The sequence below is a fragment of the Pungitius pungitius genome, chromosome 12 (assembly GCF_949316345.1).
Source record: "Pungitius pungitius chromosome 12, fPunPun2.1, whole genome shotgun sequence".
NCBI classification, from domain to species: domain Eukaryota; kingdom Metazoa; phylum Chordata; class Actinopteri; order Perciformes; family Gasterosteidae; genus Pungitius; species Pungitius pungitius.
The window spans coordinates 18,616,437-18,635,512 of NC_084911.1; the positions used below are offsets into that span (position 1 = coordinate 18,616,437).

Sequence of the window (19,076 nt, forward strand, 5' to 3'; positions counted from 1 at the left end):
ACACTGTGTGTAAATGAGCAGCAGGTCAGCCAGTTGTTGCAGGAACACACAACTCACTTCAATCCATCTTCACTAGCCACGCCCCTGTTTGTCTGCTCCCGTTTTCCAATTGGCTCCAATTGCTGTCACTAGTGACTCTGGCCAATGAGCATAAGCACTCTTTTTTTACGTCGTGGGCGTTTCCGTCCACACTCCTGGCCGAGACCGGGAGCTAGCGTGCAGCAGCCGTCCATTGGCAGCGACGACACCACGGTGAGCAAGACCGATGTATATCAATGCAGCACCTAACGTGAATGGCATTAGACCCTCGTTGAACTTCACGAGAACCAACGAAGCTTGTTAATTTGTATCCTGCGGGTGTTTATTTAATATGTGCGTCGATGTGGGTTCGTTCGGCTAAGCTAACCTGCTAAGTGCTAACCGAGCATTCAAACGGGTCTCGTCGCCTCGACCATTTTGCTGTCTGATGACAGACCAACATGCAAACACAACTCACACTTCAGTCTTTGTGTTTCTTCAAAGTCACTCAGGTGACCGGTGGGAGATTGTTGCGTGTGTTGCGGCTCGGGAAGCATTTAATAATTTGATAATTGGGCTTTGTGTGTGTGTGTGGGGGGGGGGGGGTTGTTAGCTAGCTAGCTAGCTAGCTGCGACGGCCAGCCAAGCTCTGCAATGAATTAAAATGGCGTCTGTTGTTAAATTCCCCCCGATGGAGCTGTGGGGTCTGAGACCCTTCACCTCTGGGCCACTGCTCCACAACACGCCCCTCGGTCTGCAGTAAAGTAGGCCGTCCATGTGGGTTTAACCGGTGCGCCGCTGGCCTGTTGGTCTTCGTGTCACACGTTAGCAACTTGTTGACTTGAACACACTACGAAATACGAGCAATGTTCTTCCTCGTTATTGTTTTACCTTTTAACCACAGCTGGACACTGACGCAAATCACCCGTCTAAGGCCGCTGGAATGTGCGTGCGCGGATGAATACACGCGATGTCCTTTCGGTTTACTTTATCAAACGGTTTCTCGTCTCATCATCACCGTTGTTGTTGTTGTTGCTGCACCACAGATGAAGAGTCATCGATGACCTCCACTCGGAGATCCACCCGTCAGTGTGTCGTGTCTGTGTAACTAGTTTAGTTTTAACTAACGTTTTAACATCACGAGTTTACCTGCGAGAAATGCATGGATTATGTCCACACCGTGTTCAAGGGAAGTTGCCTTTGTGTGATTTATTAAAAGTTAGTGCATTTCTGCCCGGGAAAGTGTGGTTTCATTTAATCCCGCTGGCATCCGCTGCCATTTCAACAACCCTCTGTTACTGCAGCGAGTATCGACTGGATGGCACCAGTATTCAAGAGCAGGTTGTTCAGTGTTAAAAGCCTTTGCTACAGAAATGTCTTTGTCCTTAGTGGATTTATCTTATCTGTCGTTGGCTGTGGATTTTCCCTCCTCTCCTTTTTAAAATCAAGTGGATGTTTTCCTCCCTGTATAGGCGGCCTGCGACGTTGTCATCTTCTGTTTCTTATTTTTCATCCCTGTGCTTCACTGGACAAGGGAGCCGCTCCGCTCTCTAAAACAACGATGGTAAGGACTTCATTCAAGCATCTCTGTATTAGTGTTTTTTTTTTGTCTGTCTGATCATGGGCCGGCAGCAGCCAAAGCAAAGGACACACCGGCCTCCATGCGGGATCCCACTGGTGGCGAGACTCTAATTAGAGTCACACGGCTGGTGCTGGCGGCTCGTCTGCCCGGGGCTTTAGGAACACATGCTCCAATAGCTTCCACATCACCGCGCTACTCTAAGTTGGCTTTGGCTGCCCGTGTGTGTGCACGCGGCTTGTGTAATCACTGCTGTTAGAAGCTTTTCCCAAACGGGAGACCTCGTTGCGCTTTTTGTTTTTATTAGTCAAAGTCAAGAGGCTGACAGAGGAGGCGTTTTGCTGCTCGGCCGTTAGCTTGTCTCATGAAACAGGTTGATTGAATAACGTTTTCCAAACTGGAACATGGACCCAAGTTGAGCTGGTTCAGTTGTTTGTTTACCAGTTATCCATGTAACTCAATATTCTTCCCTTGTGTATAAACAAGTATCCGTTGTGTGTAAATACTCTGGTTTGTTTATATATTTGTTTCTGCTATCGTTTCCCCCCCCCCCCCATCATTAGTAATGATCTTGTGTCTTTTCTCCAGCCCCCTCCAATGCGGCACCGCTCCATGCGCGTCTTCATGAACGATGACCGCCACGTCATGGCCAAACACGCTGTCATCTACCCAACTCAAGAGGAGCTGGAGAACGTACAGAACATGGTGTCGCACACGGAGCGGGCCCTCAAGGCTGTCTCCGACTGGCTAGATAAACATGAGAAGGTGGCCCCCAAGCCTGACTCTGATAGCGCAGACACCGATAAAGAAAGGTGAGGGCTGCCGATCGTCATGTTCGACCGGTAGGAAAACCAGTTCCTCTTCCTCTACTCACCTTTTTTAATCTTCCTTGTGTTTCTCCTATGTATCCGCTGCGTTTATTTGGTAGTGAGTCCAGAGATCAGGCGACCCGCTCTCTGCGGGGCGTAATGAGGGTGGGCCTGGTTGCCAAGGGCCTGCTCCTAAAGGGCGACCTGGACCTGGAGCTGGTGCTCCTCTGTAAGGAGAAGCCGAACAACAATCTGCTGAAGAGAGTGTCTGAAAACCTTCTGACACAGCTCAAGGTGAGAACACCCCTTTGCCTACGCAAGCCTCCAATCATGATTAGAGGTGTTTATAATCTGTACGCTGCTTCGCCCAAACATAAGTAACAGAAGAGGCAAAAAGGCTCACACACTGTAGGTGTAACTGGCAAAGCGCCTCGCACCATCCTCCACAATGTGGAGGAGGGATTATAATTGTCTGCCAACTCGTATCTCTTATTCACGTACGAATTATTGTAATTAAAGTAAAACATGTTTAAAGTATTATGTGCATTATGAAGATCAAAGGTTGACTATCCTGTAGACAATTTGGTTTGACTGCAAAATATTTACGCATGTGAAGAATTTGAACACCTGTCTCTAAAGCACGTGGCTTACAGGGAGAGAAATGCATTGCTCTCTAGAGGCAACATTTTCCGATGCGCACACTCTCTCCATTTGTGGGAGTGTGCTGACTTGTGAATTGTAGCGTAACTCTGCCATGCGTAAAGAGCAGTGGAAAAAACTTCCGCTTGGAAGGCGCCCTCCCAATATGATACAAGGACAAACATGTCAAATGTTAACTTTACCCTTGGCCGAGGAAAACGTGTTCCAGGCCCGACTATTGATTTACTTTGATTAGATCTTTCCAGTAGAGCTGTTGAACGCTCTTGTCTTGCACAGGTGATCACAGAAGACAAGTACGTGGTGACGCAGCACGTCCGCGAGGCCAGCATTGTCATCAAGAACACCAAGGAGCCCCCTCTCACCCTCACCATCCACCTGACGTCCCCGCTGGTCCGCGAGGACGTTGAGAAGGCTGCTTCTGGAGGTAAGCTCCGCCCCCCCTCCAGGGGGGGACCCCGGTGCGTCTTTGGTGCCTCCATCACCTCCTCCAAGCAGGGAGGTTTGATGGCCCAATAGACCGTAGAGAACAGGTAGCTGACTTACGAAGATGAGGCTTTTTCTTCCGCCTCCCCCCTGTTTTATAAACAAGGGGCACCAACAAAATGAAGGCTTACTGAGAACATAACCAAAAAAAAGAGAGACCACTTTGTTTGCATGTGTTTTTATCATTGATGGTGAACGGTTCGCATTGCAGCAAAAATGAGTAGCAAAACACGTGGTGAAACTTGGTCGCCCGACCCCCCAGCGGGCTGATGACTGTCTGATGTTGGTTGGCAGGGAATGTGCAGGGGTTACAGACAAGGGACACTCTGCCCACTCCAAAACGCAGTTGATAGGAAGCCATTGAATAAGGCATCACAAAAGATGACGCCTGGTTGTGGCTGTACACTTAAGGACAGCATTGTTTTTGCGTTAGTGTCAGTGTTGACCTCTGTCTTAGCAGGTGTTGAACCGTGACCTTCTCTGTAGCCCCGTGCGCTCCGTGATGCCCGGTTTGGGCCTCCTCTGTTTTTTGAAAGCCATCAGTTTTGCTGCAGTGTGGACTAGCTTCAATACCCCACTTTTTGTGCATCTGATAACTTCTGCCTGTGGTTCCAATTCTGATTCTCTCTGTCAAGCCTTCTAGTTTGTCAATTTTTAGGGACGCTGGACCTTTGACCAACTGGCCGCTCTCTGTCTCGGAAGGGGCAAAGTGCAGCACACCCAGTATAGAGGGAGAAGGGGAGGGGCTCTGCCTCCCATTAACACCAGAAAAAAAGGAAACTCAGAACCCCACTTTTCTTTTTTTCCTCTCCTTTTTTTTAAGCACCGAAGCAACCACAGAGACAACCTCCCATCTGATACCACCATTTGGCCCGTTAACAAATGCCCTTTTTGTCTCGACGGGGATGTTTTTTTTTTTTTATCTATGTTGTAAGTCCGGTCACAACCCACTTCACAATGCCGTGGTTCCGGCCTGTTTTTAAGTTTGTGTGCCGGCCCGTACAAAAGCGTATTAACTGGGAGGTTGAGAGTGCTTGGTGGTTCTGCGGTGGAGGGGGTCCCCCTCACCTTCCCCCTTCCTGCCTGTGGTCTGGGAAGGCTGCCTGTGTTCCCCCTGGCCGGCTGACAGAACTCCCCTTGGTCAAACTGTACCTTGTCTTCTTATTCCACCTGCCAATAGACTCGCTTTCAGTCAACGATCCTCCGGATGTTCTGGACAGGCAGAAATGCCTAACTGCCTTGGCGTCTCTCCGCCACGCTAAGTGGTTCCAGGTTTGGATCTTGTCTTTATTTGTCTCTTAAGCACAAGTAGTTTGAGTTTGGTTTATGCTGTTTGTTTCTCTTGTCCTTGATTTGGGTGTTCTATGTGTTTTTTCTTTACTCTTTTGAAGAGTCCCTCCTGTAGTAACACTTGAGGATCTGGTTGTGGGTTTCTTAGGAAACCAGTACACTGCTGTAGCGCTGCTTTGCTAACTTAACGGGTTCTACGGCGTGCCCTTTCTCCTTTAAAAGAATACTGCTATTTAGTCCCTGACTTCTGTAGTCTCTTTACTCAACAACGATATAATCTGGGAATAATGCACCGTGTATTAATATTTCTTTAATGTCAATGATTGCGTGAGTTGTCGTTGTATTTCTATAAGCCTTTCGTAGCACCCGGCTGCCCAAGATCATTTTATTCCCCTTCAGTGAGCCATGTTGATAATAACTCATCCTAGTTCCATGGCGTGCCATCTTTTGTGACCCTGAAGCCTCTGAAGAGTATGTGGCCTCGACTTCACTATCTGGTTCACTCTGTGAACAAAATCCACAGGAATATTGCACCCTTTCTTTGTATGCTACCACTGCCTTTCAACGACGACACAGGAATTGATTTTTTTTTATCACACACATTGAAGCATCAAGTTTGCGTTGATTCACACTTTTCCTCCCTGAACTTAATTTTTGAGCATGTTGCCTTACGCCTAATAACTAGACCACCACTAATGCGACTGATCGTATTTAGGGTCTCAACATTCTTTTATGCAACATTTCCGTAACGACAAAGTTAAGCTGTTCTAGTCTGTGTGGCTTCCTTTTTTCTGTTATTTCCTTAAGACTTTTTTTATTTTGCCGTTTTGTGTCTCTTTGTGCCTCACTGGGTTCGTCGACTAAGGACCCCTGTCCCCCCCCCCCCCCCCTCTCCCTCCCTGCTTGTGTCCCCAGGCCAGAGCCAACGGGCTGCGTTCCTGCGTCATCGTCATTCGAATCCTACGGGACCTCTGCGCCCGCGTCCCCACATGGGCACCGCTCCGTGGCTGGGTGAGTGAGAGCCTCAACGTAGCCACGTCTTTATGAAGCGCAGGCCATTGGGGCTTCTGGGCGGGGGGGGGGGGCCTAGAGTCTCAAGACTGGGCTGAGCAAATGATTATTATTCATAAACATTATCACTTGTCTGCCCGGATCCCAAAAAGAGTCCACGCGGTCATGGTTGTTCAAGTGCTGGGATCCCTGTGCCAAGCGGTGACCTAAAACGTCTGTGTGTTAGTGGCTGTGCTTAAAAATAGCCCCTAAAACAACCCCGCCCTCACTCTCGATCCACAGCCGCTGGAGCTGATCTGTGAGAAGGCCATTGGCACAGGGAACCGGCCCATGGCGGCAGGGGAAGCTCTGCGGAGGGTTCTGGAATGTCTGGCTTCAGGGATCCTCATGGCAGGTATATGTATGTACAGCGGCTTTTATTTTAATCAAAACTCTCATTCATTTTATTTCATTTTTTTTTAGTTCTAAAAAGTTCCCCCCCCTGTCCTTTCCTCTCGTTTTAGATGGCGCGGGAATCTCCGATCCGTGCGAGAAAGAGGCCACCGACGCCATCGGTCACCTGGACCCCCAGCAGAGGGAAGACATCACAGCGAGCGCACAAGTGAGTGAGACGCGGCCCGCTTCGTGTGCATGTTCCCAGTTTGTAAACGTGCGACTGACACAGAACGCGTCGTTCCCTCAGCACGCCTTGCGGCTGTCGGCCTTCGGTCAGCTTCACAAAGTGCTCGGGATGGATCCCCTCCCGTCAAAGATGCCCAAGAAACCCCGAAGCGAGACTCCAATCGATTACACAGGTTAACCTGAGAGACCCACACCATCCTAGTCATGTGTTAAGAGATGCGTGTTCTTATTGTATAATTCTGTGCATGGTTGCGACGCAGTGCAAATCCCACCCAGCACGGCGTACGCTCCTCCAATGAAACGGCCCATCGAGGAAGAGGAGGGACTTGATGACAAGAGTCCAAACAAGAAGAAGAAAAAGCTGCAGAAGAAATGTGAGTGCTCTTTCCGCGCCTCTATTTGTTCAACCATTCCCATATCAGACTGAACCCTGTGGTGCCTTGTTGGTAAAGGAGAAGGTTGTGGTTATTTAAAGGATCAGACAATAATAAAGAAAAAGATAAAGCTCATAAATGAATTAGTCCTTGTATAATAAATGCCTTTTGATTTTGGACATAAGCATAGAACTCCTGACAGTTCAAATGAAGTGATGAATCAGTGTGATGTGTAAGTTTCTTACTGTGTGTGTGTGTGTGTTAAAAACAGCCCCGGAGGAGAAGGCCGAGCCCCCCCAGGCGATGAACGCTCTGATGAGGCTCAACCAGCTGAAGCCGGGTCTCCAGTACAAGCTGATCTCCCAGACCGGCCCCATTCACGTGCCAGTGTTCACCATGGCTGTCGAAGTGGACGGCAAGGCCTTTGAGGCGTCCGGCCCGTCGAAGCGCACCGCCAAGCTGCACGTAGCGGTAAAGGTGAGCACGGTGCCCTGAAAGAAAAAGAAGAAATCTATATTTTTTTTCTCCCCTCGTATATTTGAGTTGAACTGAGATGAACGTGTGTTCGATTGCAGGTCCTCCAGGACATGGGCCTGCCCACAGGAGTGGAACTGAAGGCTGCGGAGACGGTGAAATGCGAGGAGGTGGTAGTGGCTGTCCCCGCGGAGGCCGTGAAGCCGGTCATAACCCCCATCGAAGCCCCCGCCGCCGCCACCGGACCGGCCGACACCTCCGAGGCCACAGAGGTACGAAGCTCTGAGGGAGGTTTGGACTGTGACTGTTGTTTTTTTTTTATTACATTATTTCACTTTGTCTTTGTCAGAACACTCGGCAACAGGGACCGATCCTAACGAAGCACGGCAAGAACCCCGTGATGGAGCTCAACGAGAAGCGGCGCGGCCTGAAGTACGAGCTCATCTCGGAGACGGGCGGCAGCCACGACAAGCGCTTCGTCATGGAGGTGGCCATCGACGGGCAGAAGTTCCAGGGCACGGGATCCAATAAGAAGGTGGCCAAGGCCTACGCCGCCCTGGCGGCTCTGGAGCGGCTCTTCCCTGAGGGCGCCATGGCCGAGGCCGCTAAAAAGAAAAAGGGGCCACCCATGGTAAGAATAAACAAAAATCCAAGTGATTTCCATAAATGCTGACTCGGTTGTATCAGAAATGACTCCCTAAAAGATCCACAGAATATAGAATGATCTACATTAGGCTTCATGTGGTTAGATGGCAGTCCTTACTGTGACAAATCTAATGAATAAATAGAAAGTACAGACGGCGTGTTTGTCTTTCCTTCAGCATGCGCCAGGCTTCAACATGATGGGAGCCTCGGGGCCCGGAGACGCCGCCTCAGCGCGGGGCCGAGGGCGGGGAGGGCGGGGCCGCGGAAGGGGCCGGGGCTTCAATAACGGAGGAGGCTACGGCCAAGGAGGTAAAGAGCCTCCTCTCCTCGCAGCAGACCAACTCGTAAGTTGTGGCTAGACATCAGAATAGTAAACTGTGTTTCATCCGGCCAGGTGGCTTCGGAACCTACGGCTACGGGAACAATGCTGCATACAGTGAGTATTCGTTTCACTCATTATTATGATTCTCCTGGTTCCACCGGATATTTCTTCTTTTGTCTGAGGCTGCAGGGAAGCTTTCGTGTAGGGGCGGGGTGTTGCATCGGGGGCCAACTGTGAAAAACTATCACTTGTGTTTATAGTTACAGAACTAGAAGATGTGATTATTATTATTATTATTATTGTAGGCGATGCTAGTCACTCCAGTGCAAACACAACCGTGTGTTTGGGCGACCCCAGTTTGATCATTTTACATTTCTCTGCTTTAAGCCACAGGATTGAGTCTGTTTTTGACAAGTTCCCCTGCCCCCCCCCCCTCTTCTATTGAAAAAAAACCTTTCCTCCCTCTGGCAGCCTGTTCGGAGGACTGACCTCTGTGAGCGTGACGGGAGCAGAGAAATCTAAAAAAAATTAAAAAAAAAAAAAAAACTAAAGCCCAACAAATCAGTTTGAACCCAATCAGAACACACAACTGCCTGATTTATGGCCCAAAAAACCCATCCAAACAAATCTAATTTTGATATTCTTTCCCTCCCCTTCTCTGCCCTGTCTCACTCTTTAGGTGACTTTGTCTCAGACTGCTATGGCTACAACGAGTTTGCGACATAGATCTTCCCCAGTCTTATAAAAAACAATAAAGAACAGTCCTGTAGAAGGGATTTTTAAAAAGAAAAGGACAAAATGTTCAGTAGTGTTCCAGCAGCATCCTGAACCCTTCACCATCAAGTACACTACCCTGGGAATAAAGTGCCCCCCCCCCCCCCAAAAAAAAAAAAAAAACGTCCACGCCGTCTTGCCAGTCCCCTTGTCACGTCCTGCCACCTCTGGGAGACGATCTGCCACTGCATGCGTGTAGACATAAGTCACATACCATGGATGTACCTGAACACCTGTACCTACTTTACTTACTCAACCCCCACCCCCAAAACCCACCGGGCTGACTTGTAGTCATTGAACTAAAGGACCAGGCACAGAGTTTGTCTCTGTTTCAATTGGATGACGATTAAGGCCTGTGGGATTATTGTCAAGACTGCAACAGCCCGTTCACTGTCTCTCACCATCTCCACATTGTTTACATAGATGAGAATACCGAGAAAAATCTCAACACGATGTCTAAACATCATAAGCTTCTTTTTTTCCTCTCCGTAGAATCAAGTTTCTGTGTCATATTGGCAACAAGTCAAGTGATGGCTGCACTGAATGCATGACTGTGTAACCTGGGCTGTGTCACAGTAAACTGTATCAGCATCCTGAGCTGAACTTTGCACCCACAGACTGAAGGAGGGAATCTGAATGTTTGGATATGGAGGACTTCTTGGTTGTTGTTGGGTTTTTTTCTTTTTTTTTCTAATAAATGTGACGTTACTCCCGGGGGTCTGAATTACTTCCATAAGTCGAGGCCGTTTTAAGATAGTGCTGTTGTTTCCCAGATTACTACAACAACGGAGGCTCAAACGGAGGAGCCGGGGCGTCCAACAGCCCGTCCGGCGGCCCCCCGGCCAGCCCGGCGCCGGGGTCGGCTCAGGGCTCCTACGGCTCGTACTTCCACAGCGACGGGGCCTACGCCGCCATGACTGCAGCGAAAAGCGCCAAAAAGAAACCCCCCATGAGCAAGGGAGGGAAGGCCCCCTTTACATGCCCCCCAGGGGCAAACATTGGAGCAGTGGGAGGGTACCAGTCCAGCACCCCTCCGGGGCAGGGCTCCTACAACCAGTACGCCCAGGGCTATGGGCAGGGGAAGAAGCCCTTCAACCAGAACCAGGGGGGGGCGGGTGGATACTCGTACAGCACTGCTTATCCAAGCCAGGTGACGGGGGGGGCCGGGGGGAGCCAAGACTACAGTTATGAAGGTGAGTTCAGGCCATTGATGGATTTTTGTTATTCAGGTTTAAAACATCTTTTTGGCAGCGTGTTGCTGTTTCCGTGGCAAGAAACGCTGTCTCATTTTCACGAGGACATTTAAAATATTTTAAAACTGGAAGCATTTCTCCAGGGAACAAGCAGTTTGTTGAGTAAAAACTTGTTTAAAGGAATCAATTCAAAGGAAATGAACTGGCCGTGATATTTTCATGTTCCGTTCCTTGTAATAAGATATTTTTGTTTTAATAAGACCCTTTCACGTGATCATTCATGTATAACTGTCCTGTTAAGTTCTGTTTTCACACCTCTCATTGTGACAAAAGATGTGTTTACCCCTGCCCTAGTGGCCAACTATATAATGCATTTCCATTTATACGGGAAAATTAAAAAAAAATATTTACCTACCTCACACTTCTTTCCCCTGTAGGTTTCACCAACCAGTCAAGTTACAACTCCCAGGGTGGTGGGGGGGGAGGTGGAGGCAACCAGGGCTTTGGCACCAACCACTCCCAGTACCACAACCCAGTGGGCTACGGCAGGGGAGACGGCAGCATGAACTACCAGTACAGATAAACTCTTAATCACTCCGCCTGTGAATCCTCGGCACCAAGCGCTCTGCATCGGTGTCTGGAGCCTTCTCCAAAGAGAGCGACGTGACGGCTCGCCTGTGCTCTCTGCCTTTTTCTCCCTGTTTGCTTCTTCTGTGCTATTGAGTTTTTATGTGGCACACTTGGGCACAAATTGAGTTGTCTGGACTTTTTGAAGAGTCCCAGATAAGTTGCAGATTCATTTAGTGGTCTGTTTCTGTGGTCTGGTCCGTTCTTAGTCTTGTGTTTTTAGGTTATTCTTTTATTTTTCAACTCCATGCTACCAGTCCTTGTCACTAAATAATATGTTAATTTCTTCTACAAATTACTTGCTGGCTCTGACTCGGTTTCCTTTTTAATACAAAGGGGTTGTGTGGCGATGGCTGTCGACTAGACTAGTCAAATCTTGTAGTTTTTAAACTACAGAGCTGGTTGTATTTTTTTAATTAAATCCCAATAAGCTTGGTTTAGTTCTGCATTGCTTGTAATTTTGGCTTTTTTTGTAATTTACCTAATGTGATGTAGTTATTTCAATAAATGTTTTTTGGAGATAACTGGAAACTACTTCCATCCTGATGTCAAATTTACATTTCTGCTCAATGTTTCGTTTCATTGAGTTGGATTTGTTCTTGTTAATGTAAAACAAAGTGTTTATTAAAAAAAATATTTTTATTTTGAATAGAGGTCTTTATTAAAAGTTGGCTTAAAACATCTAGTATGTACACTTGATACCATATAAAGTGGTAAATACATGACCTAATGATGACCAGAATAACCATGAATCGCTTGATTAAGGGCTCGTTTTATTCCTGATTAGTTTAAAAATACTTCGACTATTACTAACGAGTAATTTCTGGAATCAGTAAACCAAAATATATCTGACATACAAGGAATTTGACTTGGCGTGTGGTGCATTTATTAAGTATATTTTGTTAAAAAGGGAAAAGAAAACCGACTTCTCAGGCTGCATATATGTAATGGGCAACTGTTCAAATGGGGAACATTTTTTCATAATACGAACTAATTTAATCAAATCTATTACAACATTTGTGTTGTCTATTACAGAAACGGTACATACAATATCGGAATATTCAATGTATGAATGATATAAAAATAGCATAGAAGCTCGTATAAACAAAACGAAAAAAAAACCATTTTCACCCTTTTTACCGTCTCCACTCGGCAACGTGACGTCACATCCGGCCTCATTCAGGCTTCGCGAGGTTCCAGCATGGCGGACACCGGTGTGGTGGAGGCGCTCCTACGGCGCATTGAGAAGGCGGACGACGGAGTGGACAGCCTGGAAGCGGCCGCCAGTCTCGGGGTGGACCACCAGGTCCTCGTCGGAGCCGTGAAGAGTCTGCAGGCTCTCGGCGACGTGAGTTTTTCCCGGCTGAGCGGCAGCGGAAGTCCGCCGCGTCAGCGTCAACATCGGGCATTTCTCGTGACTGATGCAATAACGTTAAAGAGACGAGAAGTGTCTTATTATCTTACCTTTGCGATGTATGGCGCGCAGCGAAGTAAAACAAAGTCGGCCTGCACGTGCCGCTCCATTGACGTCATGTTGCTCCGTGCAGTTGATCGCGGCCGAGCTGCGCTCCTCGAAGCACTGGGAGCTGTCGGGTGAGGGCACGGAGATAGCCGAGCAGGGCAGCCACGAAGCCCGGGTCTTCGGCTCCATCCCCCCGGAGGGCCTGGCACAGAGCGAGCTCATGGTGAGTAACTCTCACATGTCTAAGTAACAATTCATTCCAATCATACTTGTAAATGGGAGCATTTGATGATTGTCTTTTATTATAATGAACTGAGGATTTTAAGATTTTGGACTGATAAACGATTCAATATTTCACCATTTGGAGAAAAAAAATGGTATAATCGGAAATTCAAAGGATGTCAACACATTTATAGATTTATCTTATAACTTTAAGTCAAACTTTCTTGCTCTTGTGATTCATCAGAAAGTACACGACTCGCCTGGAGACAGAGGAGAGGAGATGATGCACACATTTGGTGATAGTGACGAGTTTTAAATGATAGTATGGGGTCGTGTTTCTTACAGGATGAGAATCTGTTACTCTCCATGTAATCCACATCAAGATATCGCAAACGTCAAAAGAATTATTGTTGAAGCCAATCTTTCTCTGTCTCCAGTTATGTTTACTTTGTATATTTCTCTTATGGAAACAACGCAAGGAAATCTGAACAACCAGAATGAAGGCAGAACCGAAGCACTCATCGTCCGTGTGGTTCTTCTTCCATAAACGCAGAAACTGTCCTTTGGGAAGATCGGCTTCAGCAAGGCCATGTCCAGCAAGTGGATCCGAGTGGACAAGGCACACGAGGGCGGGCCCAGGATATTCAGGACGGTACGCATCAAGTCCACATCGACAGTCATCGCGGCCTTTAGTGAGCGCTGGGTTGTGAACAAAGTGCATGTGAGGTCATGTGTCGCTGCCCCCGTCCCTCCTCCAGGTGGAGAGCATAGAGGACCAGGTCCGAGAGAAGCTGCTTCTGGTTCAGAGAGGCAACTCCTCCCAGCTCGAAGAGAAGGAGAAGAATGAGCTGAAGAAGAGAAAACTGCTCTCTGAAGTGTAGGGGCCCTGATCTTTGTGTACCTTTGCCCACCACTAGGGGGCAGTAGAAGGTTATGTACACATGTAAGAGCGGAGGCTGGTGTCTTGACACTTTATATAGGCAAGTAATTGAGATAAACTATACTATGACCGAACTGATCCTGTAGTACGGTGAGTGAGGCAATCTTGTTTTATATCTTTTGTTGATGGCTTAGTCTTCTCAGGGTGTAATTAGATTCCTGCTGAAGATTTGTCCTGTTTAACTCAACAAGAGCCTCACTTCAAAAGTCCCAAACTAACCCTAAACCAAATGAACTACTTCACTCATTACTAGCTTTGTTCTCTCAACTTGCAGATAATTTAAAAAAACTAGATGCCCTAAAATGGAGTAAAAATATTTTACCTTTCAGTTTGAATTTGAATTTTATTGAAATGTTTTGGTCCTGCGTTTAGGACGGTGAAGTCGTACTGGATCACTAAGGGCAGCAGCTTCAGCACCACCATCACCAAACAGGAGACGGAGCTCACTCCCGAGATGATTGCCAAGTGGGTAGAGTTTCACTTTTCACAATGTTATTCCACCGCCGCATCACAACTTTAAAAGTGTCCCGCCTGCCCTCCGCCGTCCGCCTGTGACGGTGTGTTCAGGGACTCAGGCAGAGGACGCAGAGAACAGCTCGGCCCACAAAAGGGCACGAGTCCAAAGGCGAGGACTTTGTGCTAAAGGCAGAGCCGGACAAACTGAGCGTGTTCACCAAAGACCTGATGCAACAGAAGCAAGCGCCAGACTCCTGGCAAACGTTTTAACACCTCAGGAAGTCTGTGCATTAAATGTAAGCTTCTTGGTTCATGGCCGCATCAGAGTACGGTTTTGGCACACTACGTTCTGTTCTGATGGGCCCCTCATATCTACATCGTATTCTTAAATTGACAATGAACGGAAACCTTTTAAGTTGTCATTGTGTCTGTAAGATAAGTGGAGTAAGGGAAATGAGCTTGGAAGCATAAACGACGATGTTTCCATGGTGACGATGAGTCTTATGCTCAGCTCCAGATTACGGAATGCTCAAATATTTTGTAGAGTCGCTGAAACAAGCCGACAATGAAGAGGGAAGCGCGAGGGAACAGCCGAAGACGGCCCTCCTCTCCCCTCTAACCGCTTTCGTTTTGGCTCGCAGTGGCAGCTGGAAGGAGAAGAAGTTCAAGCCCTACAACTTCGAGGCGATGGGCGTGGCCCCCGACTGTGGCCACATGCACCCGCTGATGAAGGTGCGAACCCAGTTCAGGCAGATCTTCCTGGAGATGGGGTGAGCGAGGGGCCGCAAAATGTCGCAGTTCAGTAAACACAAGCGCAGTGAAGCAAACGACTAAAACGGACTTGAACTCTCCGCTTTGCCGGCAGCTTCACGGAGATGCCGACCAACAACTTCATAGAGAGCTCTTTCTGGAACTTTGACTCGCTGTTTCAGCCCCAGCAGCACCCGGCCAGAGACCAGCACGACACCTTCTTCCTGTCCGGTGGGTGGGTGGGTGGGTCGTGTCTCTGTCTGCCATCCCCTGTGGATCAGAAAGGTTGATCATACACGTTTTTCTCTGCAGACCCGGCGCTGGCCCACGAGTTCCCTCAGGACTACCTGCAGAGAGTCAAGAAGGTCCACTCAGTGGGGGGCTACGGCTCGCAAGGGTGAGACACACTCAGCCCAGCATTTTGGACAGGGAGGATTGAGCTTTTCTTAGGCGGGTGTGTAGTCTGTGCCGGGGGCAGATGTAGTGAAGCCATAAGTTCTTGAGTGTGTGTGTGTGTGTTGTGCTGGATGTGAAATGGGGTCACATTGTTGGTTTGTTATTTGTCACTATTCAGTCAGGGATGTAATCGGAGGATCAGCATTTCTTTGTTCTCGTTATTCATCCCTGACAACTGGTAACCGTAGCAACAGTACAGAGGTCCCAACGACCTCCACTGTGATGCGTTCATGTTCCGGTTAGTAAAAATGTGTTTTCTGGGGGGCTTCAGTGTCTAACGCGCTGCTGTACCCCAGGTACAAATACGACTGGAAGGTGGAGGAAGCCCAGAAGAACATCCTGCGCACTCACACCACAGCGGTCAGCGCTCGCATGCTCTACAAACTGGCCCAGCAGGTGAGCCCCGCCGGAGACACCCACTGCCTCTGTTCACACTCAGATGGTCACCTGTGAGGCTTTATGCTTAATGCGTTGGTATGCCACACACTGTATTAGTGAAGCTCCCCCCCCCCCTCTCCCCCTCCCACCAGGAGAAGTTCACCCCCGTCAAGTACTTCTCCATCGACCGCGTGTTCAGGAACGAGACTCTGGACGCCACCCACCTGGCCGAGTTCCACCAGATAGAGGGCGTGGTGGCCGACCGCGGCCTGACGCTGGGGGACCTCATGGGCATCCTGCACGCCTTCTTCACCAAGCTCGGTGAGGGGGGGGGGGGGGGCACTGGACACGGGGCAACGCACACTGCCGCTATGCTGCAAACTGCAGTGTTTCCTTTCACCATTTGAAGTGCTGATTGTAGTTTCCTCATTCGGCCTCCTGTTGTTTCTTCTCCAGGGATCACAAAGCTCCGCTTCAAGCCCGCCTACAACCCGTACACTGAGCCCAGCATGGAGGTGTTCAGCTACCACGAAGGTAAAGGCTTCCTTCTGGGGACACGCTCCTAAAAACACGTGTTAAGACCGTCTCGGCCCATTTCCCATCAGGCCCCATCTGTAAACCGCGTCGATGAAAGTTCCACAAGACATGTGACCCAACACACGCATTCAGGGGCAGTGAACGTAGGGAAGTTCTGTTGGGACCCAAATGAAACCCCTCGTTGGGGATGACTTCTGGGTCGGGACCAACAGGAAGGGGATTTCTAATCCAGTGAATCAAACCGCCCCCCCCCTCCACCAACTCACACAGCAGCCACATCCAATCAGGACTCCCGACTAAACACCTGCTAATGCCGGCTAGCTTAGCAGATCACAGGGTCACAGTAGCTGCTGTCAATGTGTCGTATTACAATAACCCGTGTTTTAGGGAGGTGTTGTAGGTTGTGGTCGGTCCTGGTTTGTGGGTAATGTGTGTAATCGCGTCTCCGTCATGCAGGACTGAAGAAGTGGGTGGAGGTGGGGAACTCCGGGGTCTTCAGACCTGAGATGCTGCTGCCAATGGGTCTCCCCGAGGACGTGTCTGTGATCGCCTGGGGGCTGTCCCTGGAAAGGTGAGACACACACACACAGTTTGGGGCTTGGAGAACAGAACTGAGCTGAGGTTTGATTTTACATCCACGTCAGCAGGAGTACGTCAGTCCCTACTTCACCTTGTTGCTAATCTCTTTTCATTTAAGGATTAAAAGTGACATCAGTCCGTCTGCACACGTCTTCGGGCACTGTGCAGCCACACAGCTCACGTGTAACTTTATGGTCTGAACAGGGTTATTCCGGCTCAGGAATTAGTTTAAATCATTCATTCATCATTTATTGAAATCATTTCATAAGAGTACAAACTGCATGTGGTTGAAGACGATGTTTTGCCAACACACAACGAGTTAAACCCTTGTTTATTTGCTGCAAAGCTTTATTTATATTCTCAGTCTGCTGCTTACAGTTAATACCTTGATCCCAGAAGAAGATACAACAACTCCTCCTCTGACCCACAGGCCCACCATGATCAAATACGGCATCAACAACATCAGGGAGCTGGTGGGACACAAGGTGAACCTGCAGATGGTCTATGACAGCCCCGTGTGTCGCCTGGAGTCCTGAGGTCCGCATCGCGGCTCGTTTGAACTCACAGGAGCAGCTTTTGTATGAACTCGTTGCTGGAAAACATCACCGTGCCCCAGTTTGTACTGGTACCGGGTTAAGGGACTCAATAAAACACTTTGTTTGGATGGAAGTTTCTTTGGGTCGTTAAGCTGCCCTGGTAGAGCACTGATGATGGTTGGGTTCCTCTTGGAGAATCATGTTATCATGAAACTCCTCCCACAGCTTAAGTGTTCCGGGAAAAGAAAATCAGAAGCTTTATTCTTACTGGAAGTGAGGACTTATATTCTGGGTTTCTATCTGAAGGTTCAGGAACATTTTATTTTTGATGCCGACCTTGTCTAAACAAGACTTTGATTTGATATATATCTATTTTTTTCTTTGAACAACCAGGGCTTTAAACTCTTAATGATTTTTTTTAAATCTGTGCCAACGGGGTCAATTTCAGACAATCAGATTATCGGACGTTTGAATGTCCGTTTGCGTTCGTCTGTCTGTGATGGAAAGAAAAAGAAGCTTTGGCTACGTTTGTAATTCCGAGGATGTTGGATTACAGTTTCCGTAGCAACATTACGGCCTGTGACATTTCCCTCCCTGCTTTGTGGAGCACATCCTGGTAAATAGATGAATCTTATCTCCCCATTTGCTCCCCATGGGAGCCTTTGGCCCCTGGATTGACTTTTAAAGTTATGCAATTTTAAAACCTGAATAGGTTGGTTCTTTCTAAAGACTAAACGAGAGTAGACTATGTAGATATGTAACAATCGGAAAAGAAGTTGTTGCCTGAGATTAGAATTTACTGAGAAATTCCCAGCATGCCACAAATGTATAGTTCATGTGCTGTGAGGCGCTGGGGGGGGGGGGGGTTATGTCGTTTTTGTACATGTCGGAACGCCGTTAAGTCTTCCTCTTAAGGTAATCCCTCTGTGTCTTGAAATAACATTTTACTCGTGCAGACTGCTGGTTGGTTCACGGTCTTCGTGCAGAGCATGTGCTGCACTTTAGGAGCAATAAAAAAAAAAACCACCTGTAAGTTCTGTAAATAAAACACTTTATGCTTGGAAAGAGAGAATCTATCTACGGAGACAACCTAAGACGTCTCGCAGCTTCTCTGACGCTCGGGCATTCAGGCGTGATGTCCAGAGACGGTGTCCCCTGGTACCTCGATGTCCGTGGCTTTGACACCATGTGTGAGACAGTCCTGAGGAACCATGGAAGTCAGAGAGAGAGAGAGAGATTGCTTCCCAATCCCAGCTGCTGGGGTTCCGTGCGTGCCGGAGGTTCCCACACTTCATCACCAAGGCTGTTGGTGACCTTGGGGGGGGTGTGTGTGGGGGGGCCGACCCAATCAGAGCTCCTTGTGGCCGGCGCCGTCTCTGACCGGTGCCGGGCTGTTGAACACCAGGGAGCTGGTGGGGCTGTGCGCGTGTGGGAAGAACGAGGGGATGTAGGGGATGGCGGCCATTAGCATGGGGCTGACCTGGGGGCTCTCGTCGTGGCAGGGCAGGGAGATGACCACGTCGTCCTGGTCCCACACGTGGAAGGCGTTGTGGGCGAACGGGTGCACGAGGGGCAGGTGGCTGGAGGCCGTGCGCTGCGGCGGGCCGTCTTTCTCCTTCTCTTCGTCCCCGGTCGGGCCCAGAACGCACTCTGAGGAGCGGAAAGGCTCCACATTAAAAGGACAACGCTTCATATCGGTAATTAAATGTTGGTACCAATTTTTATACTTTAACATTTAAGTCCACATTTTAAAAACCTTGGGCTAAGAGTTCAAACAATTAGCAAGCAAATGCGTGTTATGTGTTAAATATGTGTGAATACATGACTGAAATAGTTAAATAAATAGTTAGTAAACGTTAATTGTATAAATAGCGGTGTAG

General features: G+C 48.5%; 2 protein-coding genes across 6 annotated transcripts; both read left to right on the forward strand.

The window, feature by feature from the left end:
- Positions 1-160: 160 nt before the first annotated feature.
- Positions 161-11,529, forward strand: LOC119219878 (interleukin enhancer-binding factor 3 homolog). 5 transcript variants are annotated; one of them, XM_037475346.2, is made up of 18 exons: positions 161-252; positions 1,491-1,582; positions 2,186-2,409; positions 2,526-2,700; positions 3,343-3,490; positions 4,730-4,821; positions 5,755-5,850; positions 6,133-6,250; positions 6,354-6,451; positions 6,533-6,644; positions 6,732-6,845; positions 7,117-7,322; positions 7,421-7,591; positions 7,669-7,950; positions 8,141-8,273; positions 8,359-8,400; positions 9,834-10,253; positions 10,691-11,529. In XM_037475346.2, exons 2-18 carry the CDS (start codon positions 1,580-1,582, stop codon positions 10,834-10,836), a joined length of 2,580 nt encoding a protein of 859 aa, XP_037331243.2. In that variant the 5' UTR covers positions 161-252; positions 1,491-1,579; the 3' UTR covers positions 10,837-11,529. The 5 variants fall into 5 exon arrangements, with proteins under 5 accessions (XP_037331243.2, XP_037331245.2, XP_037331246.2 ...); XM_037475348.2 differs by having other exon boundaries at positions 6,133-6,244; XM_037475347.2 differs by having other exon boundaries at positions 208-252; positions 1,553-1,582.
- Positions 11,530-12,044: 515 nt separating this feature from the next.
- On the forward strand, positions 12,045-17,324 carry farsa (phenylalanyl-tRNA synthetase subunit alpha). Its single transcript, XM_037475351.2, has 13 exons — positions 12,045-12,228; positions 12,428-12,565; positions 13,118-13,216; positions 13,323-13,441; positions 13,877-13,969; positions 14,602-14,730; positions 14,826-14,941; positions 15,023-15,107; positions 15,463-15,562; positions 15,697-15,865; positions 16,001-16,078; positions 16,538-16,652; positions 17,091-17,324. The coding sequence occupies exons 1-13, from the start codon at positions 12,082-12,084 to the stop codon at positions 17,194-17,196; spliced, it is 1,494 nt and encodes a 497-aa protein (XP_037331248.2). The 5' UTR covers positions 12,045-12,081; the 3' UTR covers positions 17,197-17,324.
- The last annotated feature ends 1,752 nt before the right edge of the window (positions 17,325-19,076 follow it).

What these genes read in the sequence shown, in the direction of transcription:
- farsa (XM_037475351.2), top strand. Translation starts at nt 12,082, where the DNA reads ATGGCGGACACCGGTGTGGTGGAGGCGCTCCTACGGCGCATTGAGAAG. An exon ending in AGAAAACTGCTCTCTGAAGT is followed by an intron (nt 13,442 to 13,876) that starts GTAGGGGCCCTG and finishes TCCTGCGTTTAG; the next exon opens with GACGGTGAAGTCGTACTGGA. An exon ending in ACTCCCGAGATGATTGCCAA is followed by an intron (nt 13,970 to 14,601) that starts GTGGGTAGAGTT and finishes TTTGGCTCGCAG; the next exon opens with TGGCAGCTGGAAGGAGAAGA.
- LOC119219878 (XM_037475346.2), top strand. An exon ending in ACATCACAGCGAGCGCACAA is followed by an intron (nt 6,452 to 6,532) that starts GTGAGTGAGACG and finishes TCGTTCCCTCAG; the next exon opens with CACGCCTTGCGGCTGTCGGC. An exon ending in ACACCTCCGAGGCCACAGAG is followed by an intron (nt 7,592 to 7,668) that starts GTACGAAGCTCT and finishes TGTCTTTGTCAG; the next exon opens with AACACTCGGCAACAGGGACC.